Source organism: Garra rufa, chromosome 14 (genome assembly GCF_049309525.1).
Source record: "Garra rufa chromosome 14, GarRuf1.0, whole genome shotgun sequence".
Lineage (NCBI taxonomy): Eukaryota > Metazoa > Chordata > Actinopteri > Cypriniformes > Cyprinidae > Garra > Garra rufa.
This window is the reverse complement of record NC_133374.1, coordinates 27,039,954-27,063,477: the sequence shown is the minus strand read 5'-3', so window position 1 is coordinate 27,063,477 and position 23,524 is coordinate 27,039,954. Positions and strand designations below refer to the sequence as shown.

The 23,524-nt window shown below is 37.1% G+C and overlaps 2 protein-coding genes across 2 annotated transcripts; one reads left to right on the top strand and one right to left on the bottom strand.

The window, feature by feature from the left end:
* The first annotated feature begins 1,731 nt into the window (after window positions 1–1,731).
* On the top strand, window positions 1,732–3,454 carry mos (v-mos Moloney murine sarcoma viral oncogene homolog). Its single transcript, XM_073818450.1, has one exon. The coding sequence runs from the start codon at window positions 2,142–2,144 to the stop codon at window positions 3,129–3,131; it is 990 nt and encodes a 329-aa protein (XP_073674551.1). The 5' UTR covers window positions 1,732–2,141; the 3' UTR covers window positions 3,132–3,454.
* Window positions 3,455–6,423: 2,969 nt separating this feature from the next.
* Window positions 6,424–22,578, bottom strand: clptm1 (CLPTM1 regulator of GABA type A receptor forward trafficking). The gene is made up of 14 exons (XM_073817820.1): window positions 22,503–22,578; window positions 17,764–17,891; window positions 16,750–16,873; window positions 14,900–15,058; window positions 14,627–14,744; window positions 14,365–14,450; window positions 13,395–13,515; window positions 13,050–13,294; window positions 11,122–11,215; window positions 10,834–11,024; window positions 10,642–10,737; window positions 10,412–10,547; window positions 7,643–7,810; window positions 6,424–7,549 (listed from the first exon to the last, which is right to left on the bottom strand). The coding sequence occupies exons 1-14, from the start codon at window positions 22,554–22,556 to the stop codon at window positions 7,371–7,373; spliced, it is 1,899 nt and encodes a 632-aa protein (XP_073673921.1). The 5' UTR covers window positions 22,557–22,578; the 3' UTR covers window positions 6,424–7,370.
* Window positions 22,579–23,524: the final 946 nt, after the last annotated feature.

Sequence of the window (23,524 nt, the reverse complement as noted above, 5' to 3'; positions counted from 1 at the left end):
GGATCAGTAAGATTATTAATGTTTTAAAATAAGTATCTTATGTCCATCAAGGCTGCATTTATTTGATTAAAAATACAGAAAAAATAATATTGTGAAATATTATACTATGTAAAATAACGTTTTTCTATTTTATTAGACATTAAAATCTAATTTATTACTGTGATCAAAGCTCAATTTTCAGCATTATTACTTCAGTATTCAGTGCATGATCCTTCAGAAATCATTCTGATATGTTTTTCTTTATTATTAGTGTTGGAAACAGTTGTGCTGCTTAATATTTTTTTGCAACCTGTGATACATTTTTCAGGATTCTTTGATTAATAAAATGTTAAAAAAGAGCAGCATTTATTTAAAACAGAAATATACATTGTCGTTTAAAAGTTTGGAGTCAGTAATTTTTTATTTTATTCAGGAAGGATGCGTTAAATTAATACGTGTTAGTAAAGACTTTATTGTTATATTTTGAATAAATGCTCTTTTTAAAGTTTTCATTAACCAATAATCCTGAAAAGCACAGCATTGATAATAAAAGTAATAAATCGGCATATCAGAATGGTTTTTGAAGGATCATGTGACATTAAAGACTGGAGTAATGGCTGATGAAAATTCAGCTTTGCATCACAGAAATAAATTATATTTTTATAAATTACATAAGTATATTAAAATAGAAACCATTATTTTATATTGTATTTTGAATATCATTTCACAATATTACTGTTTTTCTGTATTTTTGATCAAATAAATGCAGCCTTAATGAGCAGAAGAGAATAAAAATGACAAGTCTGTCAAACGATTAATCGCAATTAATCTCATCTAAAATAAAAGTTCCTGTTTACATAATGTGTGTACTGTGTATATGTATTATGTATGTACAAATACATGCACATGCATGTACAGTCAAGCCCGAAATGAATCATACCCCTGGAAATTCTGACTTAAAGTTACTTTTATTCAACCAGCAAGTTTTTTGACCGGAAATGACACAGGCTTCTCCCAGAAGATAATAAGACGATGTACAAGAGGCATCATTGTGGAAAAAAATATTACTCATCTTTTATTTACATTTAAACAAAAAGTGGCATGTCCAAAATTATTCATACCCTTCTCAATAATCAATAGAAAAGCCTTTATTGGCTATTACAGCAATCAAACGCTTCCTATAATTGCTGACCGGCTTTTTGCATGTCTCCACTGGTATTTTTGCCCATTCATCTTTAGCGAAGAGCTCTTTCAGATTGGAGGGTCTCCTTGCCATCACCCTGATCTTTAGCTCCCTCCACAGATTCTCAACTGGATTTAAGTCGGGACTCTGGCTGGGCCACTGCAAAACGTTACTGTTTGTGTCTAAAAAACCCCCCAAAACATTAGGTTCCCACCACCATGTTTGACAGTGGGGATGGTGTTCTTAGGGTTGAAGGCTTCTCCTTTTTTTTTTTACACCAAATAAAGGCTACATCATTGTGGCCAAACAATTCAATTTTTGTTTCATCTGACCATAAAACAGAAGACCTGAAGCCTTCTTCTTTGTCCAGATGAGCATTTGCAAAGGCCAAGCAGGCATTTGTGTGCATAAAAAATATACACAATACAGACAAATATCACGTAAACAAAAACTTTTATTTTTATGCGATTAATCGTTTGACTATATAATACATATATGCATATATATTAAACATTGACAAACAACTTCCAAGTATTAGCTCAGAGTAAAAGGATTATAGTCACATGATTTGAGTAAATATACTAGTGTAAATATTGGAGAACAACAATGATGGATGTACTGAGGGCTCATTGCGCCTGTGGTCTTCATCATTGCATCAGCCTCTGTTAATAAAGCACTAGTAAGGTAGAGGTAGAAAACAGATTGAAGTCAGCCGCAAATATCGCAAGTGATTAACTTAACAGATCTGGTTAAACTGCTTTGCTTTAACAATTACTTTAAAAGGTTGGCAAATGTAAATATACCGCCTACACGCCGAGAATAACACTGTTTCACAGAACATACAAATTACATCCCTCGACATTTTCCCCTCGTGATGGTCATATGACAAACGTGCATAAAAAGATCACGTGAATTCACCCACGCGAGTCAGAGCCCCAAATTTAGCCAACAGCACTTGGGTTCAGGGTTACCATGCACCATGCCGTCACCAATCCCAATCACCCGACTGCTGCCAAAGAATTTTGGGCTGGAGTTTGGCGCTTGCAGCAGTCCCCTATCCAAAACCGTGAGTGGATCTACGCTGCGTGTGCCCACAAACACGTTTCACGGTAAAATCGCCCACAGACTCTGGTCCTCAGTGATCCACTGGCGAGAACTACAAGCTCTGAAGACCATCGGCAGCGGTGGATTCGGTACGGTGTTCAAAGGCAAATACTTCGACGAGACAGTTGCTGTGAAGAAAGTAAAATGTGTGAAAAACAAACTAGCCTCGAGGCAAAGTTTCTGGGCGGAACTCAACGCAGCTCACTTGCACCATCAAAACATTGTGCGCGTCATCGCGGCCACCACGTGCACTCCTGCGCACCTGAGCACTAAAGACAACATTGGAACAATTGTAATGGAGTTCGCCGGCGCACTAAACCTCCAGCAGGTCATTTACGGATTCACAGACCCGTTGCCTATGGACAAGTGTGTGAAATATTCAAGGGACATTGCGTGCGCGCTCCAGCACTTGCATGCGCATGGGATAGTCCACTTGGATTTAAAACCTGCCAATGTTTTAGTATCCGAACAAGGTGTTTGTAAACTTGCAGATTTTGGGTGTTCTTTCAAACTGTCGAGTAAAAGCGACACCGTGACGCACCTGAATGAAATCGGCGGAACGTTCACGCACCGCGCACCTGAGCTGCTCAAAGGTGAGGAGGTTTCTCCGCGCGTGGACGTTTATTCCTTTGGCATCACAATGTGGCAGCTCCTCACCCGAGAGCCCCCCTATGAGGGAGACAGACAGTATATTCTGTATGCTGTTGTGGCATATAATCTGCGTCCTTCCCTCACTAGGGATGTTTTTATTCAGTCTTCTCTTGGACAGAAGTGTCAGAAACTGGTCAGTTTGTGTTGGGACGGCAATCCCAGCATCCGACCGACCGCAGACCAACTAGTCGGTGAACTTTCTAATTTATTTTAAATTTGCACCACATGGACACTACAGACTCATAAAATATCTTAGATTTTTGTAATGTTGTTTTGTACGTTTAATTGTGTAACCTTTTTATTGTGAAGTGAAAAGAATTTTAAATCTCAAAAGAACTTTAATTAAACCTTTTCTTCTGTTTAAAGCTGGCCTTTTGTGTGATTTGTAATATTTCAAATGTAAGGTGGACATTGATTTACAAATAAGTAGAAATTCGGTTTGCATTTAGGTCACGTGGTTTGGTCAGTTACCTGAATTTGTGGTCATTTTGGAGATACTCTAGTAGATTAGCATGCAATCCATGCTGTTTACATCAAAGTTAATTCATGCTGTGTAAACCACGAACAATGTGTGGAGATGCTAAATCATACAGAGAAGGACTTGGTACGGGTGCAATATTTTGACCAACTGAAGTTAATGGTAAATATATGTACTAGCAGGTTAGATATTAGCCTAATATTTCACCTACCTGACTGAAAATAAGAACAAACACGACTGTTGTCAAGATTCTTGCTCTGAAAATCCTGGTTCAGTTTGGCCAACCACAAACCCCAGACAGCAAGCTGACGTTCAACGTCGATTTCTGGTTGTAAAGGTCAGTGTCGGTCATCAATCAAATTTCGATGTTGAATCAACGTTCATTATTTGGTCGGTATATCAGAACGTTATTACGTCGAAAATAAAACGTCGATTCTATGTTGATTCTATGTCAGTTTGCTATCTGGGACGCCTATTGTTCCTCAGTTTTGCACTCTTCTCCTTGATTTGTTACTTTTGCCGGTCTGTATTACTCTGAATTTTTATTCTGGTCCAACCGATTAGTACAGCCCAAAACATGACAATAATTGATCATTTTCAGCAGCAATAATCGGCTAAATTTGCGAGTTATGTTCGGTTCAGTTCATTGTTTACGTTCAGTGCCGTCAATATGGCCAATTGATGACACAATGTGAAAACACTCTGTATTTGTTTTACTTCTATATTAATTTTTTTTGTATAAATGTTTTGAAGCAAAATGGATTTTAAATATCAAATAAACTGTTTTCTTCTGTTTAAAGCAGGACTTTGTGTAATTTGTAATATTTCTGAATAAATGTGGTATTTTGCTTCATATTTACTAATAAATGTGAGGTAAACATTGAAAATAAAAGTAAGTTTCTTAAAAGTCGTTGTACTTTTATTTCTTTGTAAATAAACGTTAAAATTATGTTCCTAATTAAGCACGTTTTACCCACATAGGAATAAGCAAAATGTTTGACAATTAAGATGCATGTTGACTATGGAGCAGCCCCCCAAATTTTGAACAGTTGAATTTTTCTCACTTTATTTCGGAAACGGCTTTGTTATTGGACCGTTTTGATCGCTGAATAATGAAACACAAAGGGCAAACAGGGCATTTCTTATGACATCGGTGACTGAAAACTTTTGCGCGATGCTGCATGTCCGCCGCTAGGTGTCAGCACAACAAAATATCTGCCTGCATTTTTAACCTGATAATATTTGAATATGATTCTATTGGACATTAATGTACATTTGCACCACATAGGCCTACATTTGTTCTGTAAGTTTAATTTTGTAACCTTTTTATTGTGATGTAAACTTAAAAGAGATGTTCACATCCAGAACAAAAATATACAGATAATTTACTCAGCCCCTTGTCATCCAAGATGTAAAAAATAACCAATCGTTTCGCTAGATAAGACCCTTCTTCCTCAGCTAGGATCGTTTAGAGTCCTTTGACGCTGCATTTAAACTCCATTTTGTTAGTTTAAACTCACAGGCAGCATTAAAGTCCACTATATGGAGAAAAATCCAGAAATGTTTGCCTCAAAAAACATTTTCTTTACGACTGAAGAAAGAAAGATTTGAACATCTTGGATGACAAGGGGCTGAGTAAATTATCGGTACATTTTTGCTCTGGAAGTGAACTTTAAATGTTTTCTTCTGTTCAAAGAAGGTCTTTTGTGTGATTTGTAATATTTGCTTAATACATGTGAGGTAAGCATTCCTTTACAAATAAGAGTTTAGAAGTTTCACAAAATTCGTAGTACTTTTAATTCTTAGTATATAAACAATGTTAAAGTTATTTTGTTACTAATTAAGCTCGTTTTACCCACATAGGAACGGAATGGCAAAAAAGTTTGACAGTTATGATGTAGGCCTGCTGTGACAACTAATTTTAAATGGAGCGGGTCGCCTTATAGTGGCCGCCATTTTGAACAGTTACATTGTATTCACTTTATTTCGGAAACTTGGACAACTTTGATCGCTGAATTAATGAATAACGACGGGTAGAGTGCAAACAGAGCATGTCCGCCGCTAGGTGTCAGCACAACAAATATCTGAGAACATGAGCTCCAAAATATTTTGGCCATTTATGACCTTTTTTGAGTTATACCATACAGTAGATAAAAAGGCAGAAAACATTATCTGAAAGATAAATTTGGATTAGTGACTCAATGTGTATCATCCAAAATTCAGCCAAAGCCTTAAATAAATTTTTGTAGAGAATAATTATGTTTTATGGCCCACATTCTTATTTCTGAATTATAAACATAGGTAAATAATTACCACAAAAAAGGTTATCTTTGTTTTTGCCCAACAAGTTGCTCAAATGTCAATCTGCTAGTTTATAATACTAAGTCATAGCAAAACCAACCTGTTCAAACTATTTTAGTAATATTAGTTTAATATTATTTAATATATTATTTCATATTTAAAATTATTTAAATCGGAAAAAGTAGTTATGGTAGCTTAAAAAGTAAAAAGTCTTTACATTGGAAACCATAAAACATTTTTTAAAGGCAGAGATCTGTTCTAAACCAGAGGAGCAAATGTAGTTAGTGGTTTCAGTTTAAAATCTTTGCCAAAAATTTCCATTTTCCGTTAATATTTCATTAGCTCACACCTTCAAAACAACCAAATGTGACCCTGGACCACAAAACCAGTCAAAAGGGTCGATTTTCTGCAACTGGGATTTAAGGATAGGACAATATTTGGCAGAGATAAGTATTTGAAAATCAATCTGAGGGTCCAAATGAAGTTCTTAGCAATGCAAGTTTCTTAAAATATCTTCATGGAACATGAGCTTTACTTAATATCCTAATGATTTTGTGGTCCACAGTCACGGATATGCAAATACAAACTGTTGAGACATGAATAAAACAATTTCCACTTTAAACTGCACTTATGCTTTACTATAAACATGAGTGATCAAATTTTGGAACGTACCAAAAAAAAAAAAAAAAAAAAAAAAAAAGCCCAATCAATTCAGAAGTACGGCACCAAAAAAAAAAAAAAAAATAGGACAAACCAGGCATTTAACTTCACACATTCTTGGACAGTCGACGCGTCGAGCCGAACCAGACGTGACACATGGTGGTCCAGCCGTGGAGTGTGAATGTAATGAAACTAGTTCTCAGTGAGAGGACTGGCAATTCAGCTATTGCTAGACAAGTTGACGTCAGCATGATTAAGTCTTACAAGCTGAGATGCTGTACAGTTTTAGGACATACAAAAGAAACTTCAGAGAAATCATGATCATAGTTATTAATAATATTAATATAATTATATATTAATACCTACAAGGCTGTTATTTCTTTATTTTTTTGTTCAAGTTTGCAACATCAATTCTTGTTTTAAAAACGTGAAAAGTCTCTGTCTCGCACAGGGGTAGCGTTTGAACAGAATTGGCTGTTTTCTTTTTTTCTCGGCCACCTCCGTCCTACACTACACAACTGCTTCCTGGTACCCCTTCACACATGGAATGAACAGAAAATAAGTACACACAATCAGGAGACCAAGCGAGGCCACGTTCGGCCTCTTTTCCCTCGCTCTTGCACTTCAAAAAACAAAATGATATGTACTGCAATCGCCCTATTCACTCCAGCCAATAGCATTTAATTACGGACCACCTAACCCTTCAAATTATTAGTGTTACCAACCCAAAAATATACAATACAGTACATCACATTTTACTTCACTTTGACTGCAAAAATATGGGAGATTGAAAAAGAATGATTTTAGGAAGTCTACATTAAATATATTTTTTCCCCTGTGGATCCCACACGGAGGAGGAACGCTGAACTGAACTTTTTTTTTTTTCCCGCAGTCTTTTACGTAATACCATTAATCCAGTTCCCTTCCCTGACAATTAAACATAAACTCAGCCTGGAAGATGCCTTATCACACCTTCACAAGACCAGGGCAAGGGAGAGGGGGGGTTAAAAGGGGTTAATCATTTTTCTTCTCCCCCTCTGATTTATCTGTGATGGCAGCGGTTGTGTCGGCAGCTGCGGGCTGGGCTGAGCTGTCCTTGCTCTGGTCCACTCCGCTGGTCCCGAACTCGTTCATGCGGTTGGGATCCACTCTGTAAATCCAGCGCTGATACAGATAGATGAAGAAGACCACATCTGTGGAAAAAAAAAAGTAGTGGTACGTTCAATTAATACTGAAGCAATCGTATTGAGAAATGTACTGTCGGAGGGGAAATTATAAGCACTTACCGTCTCTGAGACAACCTATTCTGTACATCATTGGCATCTTGATGACAAAGGCAAACAAGTCATCTATAAAGGTATTCAGGGCCTTGTAGGTGAGCATCCTCCAGGGAAGATGGGCTACTGACTTCATCTTGTAGTTGATGAAGAGCTGTGGTGTCATTGTGATGAACCCTTTAGGAAAACAAAGCACTTATCATTCAAAACAAGGCTAATTAATGGAATTCTTACAGTTTAAAATAACTAGACCACTTTTTAATGTCACAGACACCAACGGAAAAATGCAAAGCTCCTGGTGGAAACCTAAAATTTTTGTCGCTTTAACAGCTGTGCATAAATAAATTTAAGCAAATTTTTTCTAAACTGTTTTTTTTAACCATCATTAAAGGGACAGTTCACCCAAAAATGAAAATTCTGCCATTAATTAGTCACCCTCATGTCGTTGCAAACCCATAAGAACTTTGTTTAGCTTCGGAACACAAATTCAGATATTTTTGATTAAATCCAAGTGCTTTCTGACCCTGCATAGACAGCAACACAACTCAAACATTTTATGGCCCAGAATATAGTAAGGATGACGCTGATGTCGTAAACTGATGCGTAAGAGAAGAAATTGAACGAAGGTCTTATGGGTTTGGAACGACATGAGGGCGAGTAATTGACCGATTTGTCATTTTTGGGTGAACTATCCCTTTAATTTGAAAAGAGTGAATTAAGACATTGAGAAACTGTGATAAAAGGGTTTGTACCTTACATTTATGTAATTTTACATTTGAGTATCAAAACATTTTCACTTTAAAATCTTAAAGGGGTAGTTCCCCCTAAAATTAAAATTCTGTCATTAATTACTCACTCTCATGTGACTAACACTATTCCGTTCATCTTCGTAACATAAATTAAGATATTTTTGATGAAATCCGAGAGCTACGCAACCGACACATTCAAGGCAGAGAAAGGTAGTAAGGGCATCAATAAAATAGTCAGTGGTTCTAATGTAATGATACAGGAATATTTTTGGGGCGCAAAAAAATAATGACTACTTAACAATTTCTTCTCTTTTCGTGTCCAGTGGCGTAACTTTGTTTTAAAAAGTTGGTGAGACACTTTTCTTTTTGCTGTTTTCGCCCTTTATTATTATAGTACAGTATTAGGTCTGAAATTGTTTACGTCAGTGAATAAATGCATAGATATGCAATAAACATTCATACTCATAAACAGTATAGTGGTAGATTTTGTGTTAGATGTGAGAAGTTTTGGGTTCTAATGCAACCAGGTCTGGTTTTTTGCCCTTTTTAAATTTGAGATGTTTATCAGTAATCATATATGCAGAACAGAGATGATTTGTGTTTTGTTGTGGGATTTAACTGGAATAAATAGGTAGTCTCTGCAACGTTTAGGCGATGGATTGAAGCACTGGTGTGTGAGGAAAAAAAAAAAAGTTGCAGTGAACATTCAGCATTATTTTAAAAATGACAGATTCCAGCACCAGATCGCAGCTTATTTAACAGAAATGAATGTCATGTTTCATCTGGTTCAGGTACATCCTTGTAGCGAGATGTTTCAAAAAAGTGATAAAAGGACAATATTGACCATGGCAAAAATTGTTGGGGACCCGTCCCACCTGTAAATTACACCCATGTCCGTGTCAGTCGATGCATGTTCACAAGTACCACGATAGATGGATGAAACAATGAGAAGAGAAGAAATTGTTGAACAAAGTGGTTATTTTGGTTTTCTTTGCAAACAAAAAGAATTCTTACAGCTTCTTTTCATTATGGTTGAACCACTGATGTCACATGGACCATTTTAACAATGTCCTTACTAACTTTCTAGGCCTTGAACACGTCAGTTGTGTTGTCGTCTATGGAGGGGCAGAAAGCTCTCTAAATTCATCAAAAATTATCATCATTTGTGTTCTGAAGATGAACGAAGGTCTTATGGGTTTGGAACGACATGAGGGTTGTAATTAATGACAGAATTTCCAATTTTGTGTGAACTATCCCTTTAATGATCTAAAGGTTCAAGAAAAAAAAATATTGTCAGCATGGTAATTAAAGCTTTAGTATTTTAGCCACTTTGAAGCATCTATGAAACATTTAAATGAGTGGTGGACATGGATTTTACTTTTATTTTTAAATAACAGACGTTTTGTAATTTCTTAAAGCTGGAATGTGCGATTTCAACACTAATAGTATCACCAAACAGAATTTCACACTAACTTCCTGTGGTTCAAACGGCTGAGCATGGCATTAGTGACACTAAGGTCATGATACCCAGGGAAAAGCGTGACCTGATAATGTATATCTTGAACTCAATGTATGTCACTTTGGTTAAAACAGGGTTTTAAAACTTCTAATTTAAGACCTTTTTAAAGGTGAATTAAAGCGTAAAACATGCAGAAACTCAAATAAAAGTATCTGTAAACTGCATTAACAAACTAACTCAGAACATGGCAAAAAGATGCATCCAAGTATTAAAAAGTCTTCCTATGACTTTCACTTTAAAATCCATTAAATATGATTGTCTGCATTCGCAGTCTTCAGGCTAACGAGTGGATTTCACACGTGACAGTGTGTCCTTGCGGACAGCGCTCTCTTTTATTCTATTTACAGAACTGTAGAAAATCCTTTGGGCTTTAAAGGTGAAAAAGTGGAATTCCCCTTTGGAAGTTTTTCCTCACTGATTTTGAGCTGTCACAGATTCTCAGCATTTTTGTGATAGTGATCAGAAAAGCAATCGAATGCAGTCATTACAAAAAAGTGAAGATACACTTACCAAAGGTTAACAAGAACCCATAAAGCATGCTGAGCACCCACGAGTACCAGCCTTTGTGTTCCACATATAATAAGCTATAAACTGCATAGCACCCAAAGAGAGGGTACAACAACCAGGACAGGTACTTAAACGCCATCTGGGAAAAACAAAACAAAACAGACATCACTCATGAAGCTTGTATAAACTATGTGATGAATCGCCTCTAAAACCGCAGCTGAAAGATCTCTTACGTCATCATAGATTTTAGTTGAAGACTCCACGTATGTGGACTTGTCTTTGAACATCAATCGTGGGAAAATTCCAGCAATCTTGTTCTCTCTGTCCAGCTAGGAAAAGAAAGCCAAGAATCAACACTGACATTCAAGGTTTCGAGCCATTTAACTGAAGTCATCCAAAATTCCTGGCAAGCGGCAACATCTCACCCTGACGTCCATGACTTTGGTAATCTTCCAGAAGTCGATGAGCAGGCCGATGAATACGCTGACCTGGACGACAAAGTTGGTTTCGTTGTCCAGGATATAGAGCAGAACTACCAGAGACTGGAACACCCCGAATATGATGGAGCGCACAGACAGCCCCTCCAGAGACTGACGGCTGTTCCAGAACTGGATATCTACAGAGAAAGTGAAACGAGAGACGCCACAGAGCTCAGACACCAGAACCCACAAGTCTCAATCGATTACCACACACATTCATCAGTATTTATTTACCATTCTTGAAGGCCAAGAACTCAAAAATGCTGTGGACGATGGAAACAACGATGGTCAGTCCCAGGAGGTAGGGGTTAGTCTCAAGTAGAGCCACCTGTTGAGACAATAAGCAAGTATATTAACACCACAAGACATTTAAATACCATTTCTCAAAGTAGCTAATCTTCTTATAATTTTAACATTACATCAAGTAAGTCATGATTTAGCCTGAGAAGAGTATCAGCTTGTTAAGTTGTGACTGTTTAATGTCTTTTCGCATCTACTCATTTGAATTGAAGATACCATCTGAACAGGCATTTATGAGCACTATTAATTCAAATTGCACATTTCAGCTTTTAAGGTAGGATAATGATTTTTTTTTTTTTTGGGGGGGGGGGGGGGGGGGTAATGTTTCAGGACACCATGAGTGTAATTAGCACCAACTGTTCACTTTTGGCATGCGATACAGGGTCTGGACCCAAGTGACGCATTATGTCAGAAACAAATAATGTGTAGAAACTGAGTGCTTTATCTTTTACAACCAAAACAGATTTTTCAGCTACTATTTTAAGTGTTCCAATAGCCAAAATAAACTTTAGTTTTGCATTTTACCACAACAGCTAAAACCATCGGACAATAAAAATATATTATATGCATTATAATTATTTTATTAATATGCAAAATGTGACCCTGGACCACAAAACCAGTCTTAAGTCGCTGGGGTATATTTGTAGCAATAGCCAAAAACACATTGCATGGGTCAAAATTATAGATTTTTTTTTTTATGCCAAAAATCATTAGGAAATTAAGTAAAGATCATGTTCCATAAATATTTGTCAAATTCCTACTGTAAATATATCAAAATGTAACTTTTGATTAGTAATATGCATTAAAAAACCTAATTTGGACAACTTTAAAGGTGATTTTCTCAGTATTTTGATTTTTTTTGCACCCTCAGATTCCTCATTTTCAAATAGTTGTATCTCGACCAAATATTGTCCTATCCTAACAAACCATACATCAATAGAAAGCTTATTTATTGATCTTTCATGTGATTCATACATCTTAGTTTTGTCAAATTTTACCTTATGACCGGTTTTGTGGTCCAGGGTCACAAATATTCTAACATTATTATAGTACTATTTTTTTCAGTGACATCTAAATCAACTCAAATCATTTTAATTTTATTTTTTCAAAAAAAATTGAGTTATAATACAAAAAAGAAATTACGTAAGCTGCGGTAGGGGTGTCTTATAACACGAGTAATTTATTTAACGGTAATGACATATCACAATATAGTAATTTTTGCTTTAAATACGGTCTTTATGATATCAACATTTTTGATACTATAGAATGTTTTATCATTAGTTTTAATATCACAAATTAAGTCTAGCCTTAATTTTAAAAACTCAAGCTCATTGAAGACAAGATTACAAACAATAGGACAAAAAACTATTACAGTAGAACCATTAAATAAGAAAAGCTACATACAATCCTGTATATAAACTAATCAAACACTGCATATTCTTCACTGTGTAAATTAAATATCTATTTCTTATTATTAAAGTTACAAAAGTGATTTAGTCGAGAGCAGTGAGAGATTTTCTCTTTCGTTGTTTGATTAACATGAAAGACAGACAGCAGTTTAATTAGACTGCTATCACTTTAGGAGCTGCCCGGATCCAATATACTGTTCCTTATGTTTTCTTTCTCAGCTGTTTGCTTTCCCTTAAGACCTAAATTACTGTGTTTACAAGGATACTTGCTAAAAGTAGCTCTTTCACTGCTAATTGCATTTCAACAACTTAAAATAATTCCTTTTTAAACCGCAATGCTTAAAAACTGTACAAACGTAGCACAACAACGTCACGCGAGTATGTAACTGCGATAGAGACGATAGTCTAAAATCTCAAGCCCAAAAAAAATATTCTCTTGAGCGCAGTACAGACCTTAACAGAATCCTGGTCCTCATCTGACTGCTCATAAGTGTCCTCTCCCAGGAAGTTCCAGGGTGAGCGAGCGTTCTGTGCGGCATATAACTGCCAGCGCCACAAGGAAAGGGGGCAGTAGCTGAATCGGAGGGGCAGATTCTGTAGGGTCTCGTTTATGGGGTAATAGTCCTTCTGCAGGTTCCAGTAGTCATTGAAATAAACAATGGGATAGTAGTCTCCACTCACTGCATCAAACTTGACATCTGAGATGAAAGGAAGTGCTCAAGTTAACCATAGGTGATTATGGATTAATCAATGACTGTTAATATTACAAGGAACTTTAGCAATAAAAAAAAAACCTACGCTGGTCAAGAGGTGGTGGAACGGAGCCTTTCACCCAAGCTGTGTGATCGTCCACCATGTTGATAGTGAGGTTGGGATGCCAATGGGATATGATCTCCACAGGCCCATGACTCTCAGCCCGCTGAGAATGCACAAACATAACAGAACTTTAAGAACTTCACATCAACATATGTGTTCTTCAATGAAAATGGAATCCCAGAATGCACAGCAATGAACGCCTTGAGGAACAAGATGGCTGACAAACCAAATGCAATATTGATTAAAAGAAGTTCACTTCCAGAATGAAAATTTCCTAATAATTTACTCACCCCCATGTCATCCAATATGTTCATGTCTCTTTCTTCAGTTGCAAAAAAAAATTTTGTTTTTTAGGAAAACATTCCAGGAACTTTCTCCATATAAAGGACTTTGACGAGTTGAAGGTTTCAATACAGCTTCAAAGGGCTCTACACAATCCCAGCCGAGGAATAAGAGTTGTAAAAGTCAAGAACAATTAGTTCTTCGTCTGTGTACTTAGGTAGGTAGGTGTAGGGCCAAAAACTCCATCTCATTTTGTCCTCCAACTTCAAAATCATCAGACATCGTTTTACCTTTTTTTGTAACAGGAATCTGACTTTCTTTGCATGTTCGCTTTTTTATTTGGAGTTTTCTCAGAAAATGACCGATCATTATGCTAGATAAGACCTTTATTCCTCGGCTGGGATCATGTAGAGCCCTTTGAAGCTGCATTGAAACAGCAATTTGGACCTTCAATCCATTGATCTCCATTAAAGTCCACTATATGGAGAAAAATCCTGGAATGTTTTCTTCAAAAACCTTAATTTCTTTTCAACTGAAGAAAGAAAGACATGAACATCTTGGATGCTATGGAGTTGAGTAAATTATCAGGAAATCATTATTCTAGAAGTGAACTTCTCCTTTAACCTCCTCTATTTCAATGAGGCAAATCTAATTTTTTTCAACAACTTACCTTGATCATTTCTGGATCAGCTTCGGTTTCTCCCGTCAACAGGTTCTTGGTCTTGAGGAACTTCCTCCTCTTGTACTTGTTGAGCACTGTTGAAGAGGAAGTGTGTGAAAACGGGCTCTAGGCTTTAAAGAGGGTTCACCCATGCACTGATAATGTGTTATTTTAGGTCTGCTGACACAGTCAAACGTGAGCAGCAAAAACATGAGTGTTACAGAGGTGAGTGAGAGAACAAGAGACGCAAGCAAAAACTGGACACACTCACTTCGAGTGGCATGGACCGTGGATAGTCTGCGGTACTGGCCCTTGCGTTTGGGGTCTGGGTGGAAGCCACTCTTGGTGAAGTAAATGTGGATGTATAAAGAGCCGTTCTGCTTCACACTCTGTATGAACAAACAGAGGCGGACTATCAGCAAATCATGCAAAAAAGTGTATCCTTGGATTTTGACAGTGTACAAAACATGTACAATTAAAAATCTAAATCATGCAAGTCTGAGATCTATTCCATTCACGTTTAAAAAAAGCATTTGAGTCTCACCTCAGAGAGATCCAGCTCTTGGTAATGCTCGTAGCAGCCGTCCCCCGACTCCCCTGTGGTCCAATCTCCATAAACCAGATCTTGCTGGTACCAGAACAAGGCTTCTGTATTGTTAAAATCTGCAAATATCTCATTCTCAGAGATATATACATATAAATCCTGCAAACAGACAGGTAACAGAATTATCAAAGCAGCTACAAACCAGAATTTAGTGGGGACCAAAATTAAAGAAAAAGCCATAAATACACAAGAACAAGTGGTAAACTGTCGGTATACCACTGTTCTACTAACATGTTTGACAAAACATCCAAAGCATTTCAACAAAAACCTTCATTTTGTGGAAAACACAATGATCAAAATTAGAGAACAGTAACCACAACTAAAAGTTTGGAGGGTAACAGCTGTCAGAAATTAGTAGGAAGTGTAGAGGCTCTTGCTTTGAATGACTTCAGCACATCTGCGGCTTCAGGACATCACTAGTTTCTCACACTGCGCTGGTGTGATTTTGGTCCACTCTTTTTCAGTGACTGTTAATAAATTTGTCACCAAAGATTTTCGATTGGATTTACAAGAAGCCCAACTCCTGCTGCAGAAAACATCCCTCAAACCATGTCACTTCCCACTTCCTTCTTTATGCACTTGGGCTTCAGTCTTTCCCCATCTTGATGCCAAACAAAATGTTATCCATCAGACCTAAATGAATTAAACTTGCTCTCATCACTAAAGTGAACTTTGGACCAGTTCTCCTGTCTCCACAAAACATGCTCCTCAGCAAAGGTGAGTCTAGTCCAGGTTTGATTCTTTCTGCTGATGAAAGGCTTTGTCATCTTGGTCCGATTCAGCATTCATCTGGAAAGCAATTCCAGCTTCAGTGCTGAACCGATTCCCCATTGAGAGTCTCTGTCTTTTGTGGACGACCTGAATGAATTAGTGTCATTGTAAAGCTGCGATATTTGAGAAATCAGATTTGGAGTGACCAACTTCTCTTGCAGTGGCTGAAAGGGTCATTCATTTGGCCTTCATCTGGCCAATCTACTGTCGCAGGGTTTCAGTCACCTTAGAGTGACTCAAGCCCACCATCTTGCAATCTCAGTGAAAATTGGAGGAATGCTGCTAGTTAAATTGGGTTTGTCATATAATTCAAGAAATTAGCACCAGGTGCCAGATTAACACCAATAACATAGAGGTATCTAATTTTCTCTCATTTTGATCAGAGATCTCATTTGTGATTCTAGACCACAAAACTAGTCATAAATCAGAGCAATAGCCAATAATATATTGTATGGGTCAAAATTACCTTTTTTTATGCCAAAAATCATTAGGATATTAAGTAAAAAATTATGTTCCATGAGGATATTTTGCCAATTTCATACCATAAATATATACTTTTTTTATATAATAATATGTATAATAATATAATATATCTTAGTAATATGCATTGCTAAGAACTTCATTTGGACAACTTTGAAGGCGATTTCTTCAATATTTAGATTTTTTGCACCCTTGGATTTCAAATAGTTGTATCTCAGCCGAATATTATCATATCCATACATCAATGGAAAGCTTATTTATTAAAGCTTTCAGATGACGTATAAATCTCAATACAAAAAAAACAAAAACCTTATGACTGGTTTTGTGGTCCAGGGTCACATTTAAGTTTCTTATACTGTGCTTCAGAATACAATTAATTTATGAAATATGCTTTAAAAACTGCCCTCACACTCCTGTTAGGATGAGTTCAAATAGGACTAAGCAGTGACCTGAAAATTTAGAAAATTGTAGGATGTTCTCTAATTTTGATCTCCACTGTATATGTAAAAGGCAAAAGGGAAAGGATTGATTATGAATACCATAAGGGTGTCCTTGGGGAAAAGGTTTCGGCTGGGCACTCGTGGTGCTCCAGCGGGAGTGCTGGGATCTGGAGTTGATGGACCTCTGCGGAACCAGCTGCTTATAGCCCAGATGATAAAAATCCTGGGTGATACACAAACACAAGAGCAGACTCACATTAAACTTGAGCCCTGTGATGTTCTGAAAGCGTAATCCCAAAACTCATGATGCAATATTGTTTCCTTACACTATCATCTATGATATGAGACAAGTTTGTTTGCTTCTTTTCAGTGAAAAACAGCCTCTAGCAGCCTGCCATAAATATGAGTAAACTGAATTCATAGAAATATCACTGAAAAAGGTAATTGATGTAATAGTTGCAACAAACTTTATATATTGCATGAAATGTAACGCAGGTCATCATAAAACCCCCTGACATCAATTAGAGCACCCAGAACAGCGAACAGCTCAGGAGTTCAGTTGCTTTCCTCTCACAGGATGTCTGTTGAGTAATACAGCTCCTTAGGGGTCATACTGGGGTTGTTACAATATCAAAACTTTAATAGGCAGTTCTAGTGAAAGTTGGCAATTCTCAAACCTATTTTGACACTACAGAAACCCCGGAATGCACTGAAAAACAGCACACCTAGCTCAAACACTACCATATGATCTATAAGAAGATACCAACATTGTATATGGAAAGACCAATCACAAGACACTTGGTCAGCTGACCAATCAGAGCAGACTAGGCTTATGGAAAGGAGGGGTTTAAAGACTTTAAGCTCAGAACTGCTTTGATAGAATGGTTTCGAAATCATTGCAAAATGATTCTAATATTAAATGTATATTCTGAGAAATTTACTATGTTTTCTGACCTTAGACGCATTTAAACCTGTTGTAGGGGGCTTTAACACAATTTTAGGACACTTTAGAATACCATATGACCTGCTCCTATGGTACATATGATTACACAAAGAAATAAAACAATTATAGAGTTAAACAATCATTTAGGTGAACAAAATTTAAGGACTCACCTGAAGAGGACACCTTTAATCACTTGCCAAGCATTGGGCTGCGGTTGCTGCTGTTGTTGTTGGGGGTCTTGTGCAGTCGCATCTGTCTGAGCTACTTGACCTGAGGCAGCTGCCCCATTACTGCTCACCTTCACAAAACAGAACCAAACAAAATTACTATATATAAAGATTTAGTATTCATTGTAATATACAGATGAAACATATTGCTTTCAGAGCTCTGATCCTTCTTGTTGTTGTTTTAACCACAGGTTGATTGTTTTACACCATCTTTTTGCTTTAGATTTGTTTACAAAATTAATAAATAACTTAGCAGAAATAAGAAAGCTAAATATTACAACCATATCTTTACATGATCGCAATTACTTTCAATAACTCTGTTTAATAGCTCTTGGAAAGATGCCAACTAAAAACCTGCACTGACAAAACAGGAAATAATGTGCACACAAAAACCACAGATATTTTATTGATGAATGTCATATTTACAAAAACAGGTCTCAAAACCACCAACTCGGACAAAGAGACATCAGATCAAGTCACAGAAGAGAAACAGATGAGAATGTCTGATAGACTCAATCTACACAAAAACTGAGCAGTTTCAACATCAACCTAGAAACAAAAGTAATATGATTACCATAAATGTATTTTCATAAGCTCATAAAGAACCAGAGCGTTCTTTCGTCTTGGCTCCTTCCTGTTCTATTAATTGGTGATCAGCTAGAAGCAATTTGCCTGGGAAAATGATTTAGATTTGACACACTACTGAACAGGGTAAATATTAAACTTAAATCTTTTTATTGCCAGGGGGAGCATGGAATTACTTCTGACTGGATTTAGGTCAACTGAATAGAAGCAAAAGACGGAGATCTGATTTACAATGATTCTGGTTGCAATCCAGATGTCTAAAGATAGAGATAACAGCTCTGAGATAACAATAGGCCCAAAAAGGACCGTCACAAAATTCAGGGATGGGATCCAAACATAAGGCCAAAACCATAGAATGCAAAAACATACTAAGACACTTATGGTATGAAGACAACAACATGCAAAAATAAACCTTTGTCAGTGTTTGTGCACTTGCAAATAGTATATTTTCAGCCTAAAACTCTCTATTAGTGGGTCTTGAACATACTGTTTAAATCTCAATTATTGCCGAACCTCATTTTGAATACAAGGTACCCCAGGGCTCGGTCCTAAGCCCTTTTTTGTTTGATTACATTATTCACAATTAACCAAGGGAAGAAAAAAAAAGACAGAAAGCCAAATATTACAACTATATCTTCACATGATCACAATTATTTTCGATAACCAAATGTGGCAGGTTCTGAAAGGATGCCAACTAAAAACCCTTACTTGACAAAAATCACCCTTTGCCATTGTTCGTACACTTGCATATGTATATTTTCAGCCAAAAATTATTTTTTAGTGGGTCTTGAACTTACTGTTCAAACCTCAAGCAGTAAATGTAGGCAGCCAATCATTGCCGAACCTCATGTTAAATACGAGGTACCCCAGGGCTTGGTCCTGGGACCACTTTTGCTTGCTTACCTAATTAATAAGTAAGCATTAAAAAAAAAAAAAAAGAAATCCAAACTATATCTTTACATGATCACACAATTATTTTCAACAACCCAGTGTGGCAGGTCTTGAAAGAATGCCAACTAAAAACCCTTACTGACAAAAATCGACCTTTGTCAGTGTTTGTACACTTGCATACAGTATATTTTCGGCCTTAAACTCTCTATTAGTGGGTCTTGAACATACTGTTCAAATTTCAGGCAGTAAACGTGGGCAGCCAATCATTGCCAAACCTCATTTGGAATACGAGGTACCCCAGGGCTTGGTCCTGAGACCTCTTTTGTTCGATTACATAATTGATAACTAAGCAAAAAAAAAAAAAAAAAAGACAGAAAGCTAAATATTACAACTATATCTTTACATGATCACAATTAATTTCGATAACTCAGTGTGGCAGGTCTTGCAGGGATGCCAACTAAAAACCTATACTGATAAAAATCAATCTTTGTCATGGTTTTTGCACTTGCAGAGTATATTTTCAGCCTAATGGTGCGTTCACACCGGACGAGTGATTTACATGTTAAGTCAATGCAAAGACGCGAATAGCCATCCTGCGGCGCGAAACGTGCGAATGAGGCAGCGCGAAACGCGCGAATGAAGCGGCGCGCATTGAGCGTTTCAAGCGATTGCCGCACCATTCGCGTGAAACGCGTGAGTTAAAAAATCTGAACTTTGGCGAAAATCCGCGCCGCGGTAACCAATCAGGAGCTTGCTCTAGTAGTGACGGAGGCAGAAATCCTCCAATGGAAACAACAATGGAGGACAAAATCACCGTTGCTGTCTGTGGTTACTCGGAGCGGTACGATACATCTTTGGACTTTTGTAGAAACAGGAATAAAAAGGATCTTGCTAGGAAGAAAGTGAGTGAATAGGTCGGACAATCTGGTAAGTTTTAAAAAACGCTCTTTACTCAATTTGACCTACATATACATACATATTGAGACTACAAGCAAGCTAAAGCTGGCAAATTGAGCTCATTCACCTATTTTACAACTACTTTCCCACTGACGAGTGGCAGAAGCCCCTCCCATGATGCGAATTCGCGTCTGTTGTGAAGAAAATGTCACGCGCGAATGATGCGAATTTTACCGCGCAAATGGTACGAGTAAACTCAAATGTTCAAGCGTTCAACTACGCGCAAATAGCGCGTTTTTTCCGCGCAAGTCGCGTCCGGTGTGAACGCACCTTAAAACTTTCTATTAAAGCATGTTGAACTTACTTTTCAAACCTCAAACAGTAAATGTGGGCAGCCAATCATTGCCTAACCTCATTTTGAATACGAGGTACCCCAGGGTTCGGTCCTGAGATCTCTTTTGTTAAATTACATAATTGATAATTAACTAAGCAAAAAAAAATTTTTTTATCTTTTAATGATCACTATTATTTTCGAGAACCCAGTGTGGAAGGTTTTAGAAGGACGCCAAACCTTGTTCAAACCTCAAGCAGTAAATGTGGGCAGCCAAACCTCATTTTGAATACAAGGTACCCCCCCCCCCCCAGACCTCTTTTGCTCGATTACATTATTGATAATTAACTAAGCAAATAAATAAAAAAGACAGAATGCCAAACATTACAACTATATCTTTACATGATCATATTTTCGATAACCCAGTGTGGCAGGTCTTAGAAGGATGCCAACTAAAAACCTGTACTGACAAAATGAATGAGTATATTTTTACTCTCTATTAGTGGGTCTTGAACTTACTGTTCAAATCTCAAGCAGCAAACGTGGGGAGCCAATCATTGGCGAACCTCATTTTGAATACGAAGTACCCCAGGGCTCGGTCCTGAGACCTCTTTTGTTTACCATATGCACCCAAATAAAAGTCTATTGTAGTTTTCTGATGACATGGTTGAGGTCGCCCAATCACAGATGATAGAAAGGCCTATCTGGAAAAGTGGGAGAACCTGACGCTTTGTTGTCATGCTAATTTGTGTCAACATAACTAATTACACCCCTTCAGTACTAACAGGGACCCCACCTGTTGCTTGATTACTACCAGTGAACAAGACAACGGTGCAAAAACACATTTCAAATCAAAGCAAGCAAGATGAATTACCAAAAGAACGTCAGACCAGTTTTCTGTGTTTCGCATAAAATGCTTGTGAAGCCAAAATAAATGCTGAGAAACGGTTATCCACTTGTTTACATTTGGCAGCCCACATTGTTCTGGAAAAAGGTAAGTAAACCTGAGTAATGTTTATGATTGATACCACCTATATGACCTTTATAACCTGTGTAATCAGTAACCACAGAGTTATTCATCAAGATAAGTGAAGCTAACCAAAGCTACTTAATCCAGTAAGCAGGTCAATAGCAAGTTCTCGCTCTTGATTTGATTTCCCTAAGAGTTCCACCAAATATAAACAACCTAAGTCCTAATGTTCACTAGAAATTAACAGGAGCATGGCTGCATTAAATCTCTGCACAAACACAGATCTCTAGTAGCAGGACTGATCATCTCTGACTTAAACCAATTACCCAAGTAGCTGACTGGACACAACATGCTATAATCATTACAAAATTTCTCACCACCACTACAGTTCCTCTATCTACATCAAGACACGTGCTATTTTGTCACTATAAGGACTAACTGTTGGATTAATGACTAGGATTGCACAGCACTGCCATCTTTAAACTGCTTTGACATGTGAAGCTAACAGAAGAGCTAGGCAGCTTGTTAGCCAGCATGTTAACACTGATCAACTCATAGACATCAGCTCATAACACTACGTAGATTAATATCTGAACAGCCGTTTATAATAGAGGTTGTTTCTCAAAGCCTAGTCAGCTGTCTACCTAGACAGCGTTTTGCGTGCGTTCAAACATGATGATGATGCTGAAAAATGCTGTCAAGGGAAGCAGCAGTTAAAAAGGCTTTGAAATACAGCCCGTGAAATACATAAATGGTATAAACTACGATTTATTCTGTTTGGTTAAAATAAGATGTGCCACACAATCGGACCCTTCGTGACTCAGGAGGCATTTCTGCCCCAGTGCATGCTAAATTAAAGGGGTCGCTGATTCAGACCGGCAATCTGGGTTTCTTCTTTAAAACCAACACGAAATAAGTATTTACTTTCGTGAACGTGTGGAGTATATGAAAGTTGTTCGTTGACACGTTCATTTGACGGCTACACTGAATCATTTCTGCTATTCTTACCTCTCCGTTGCTTACGGATGACTGCTGTGTTGCTTGAGTCTCCTGCGCCGCCATCTTACCTGTCTCTATCGCACACTGTAATGTGGTGGTATGTAATCTGATATATCGCGAGATTTTCTGAATGGGAACTGCTAATTTGAGCGAATCGGCTCTTTAGAACAGTTCGTTACAAAGAACCGGTTCTAAAACGCAATGATTTTTAAATTGTTTTGTTTTAGTTGGTTGTTTTATTATAATTATTAATTTTTATTTTTATTTTTTGCTTAGCTGTATTTTGTCCCAATTTAATTCGTTGATTTTGTAATTCAGCTCTTATAAAACACACAGCGAGTTTATTAGAGTTTGGGGATGTACTTTTTTGTTTCTTTTTATATTTTTCGATCATTGTTTAGTTTAGACTTGTTTAAAAAACATCTTCATCTCTTTATTTTTGAACAGCGATGTGATTTAACAAACTATCATTTATCTTGAAACATGCATGCAATACAAAACCCCCTTCAGTTTCTAGTTTAGGACACATTGACGTAACCCTCGACCACTAAACCACAGTGGTGTCAAAAGTATTCACATTCATTACTCAAGTAGAAGTATAGATAGTGAGATTTAAAAAGACTTTTGTAGAAGTTGAAGTATCAACTCAAGCTTTTTACTCAAGTAAAAGTATAAAAGTACTGGTTTCAAAACTACTTAAAGTAAAAAAGTAAAAGTAATGTAAGGGAAAAAAATGCCATTAAGGACCAAAGCTTAGGCCGCGCCACAGGGGCCTATTGTGCACTACCCCACCTCCCCAAAAAACATTTCTAAAGGCCATAGTGACTATGTTATATTAAAATGTTAATGTTGAAAAATTTGGAATGAACTAGGCTACCTGTTTTAGCTGCATATTTGCCCATTGAAAATAAACGCATTTTATTGCAATGCAAATAGGCTACATTAAAGAACCATAAATGTGTACTACTGAGCATTAACGTGTTTCATGGAGCGGAAGATATGATGATTAGTTGCTGCCTATAAGTATTGTT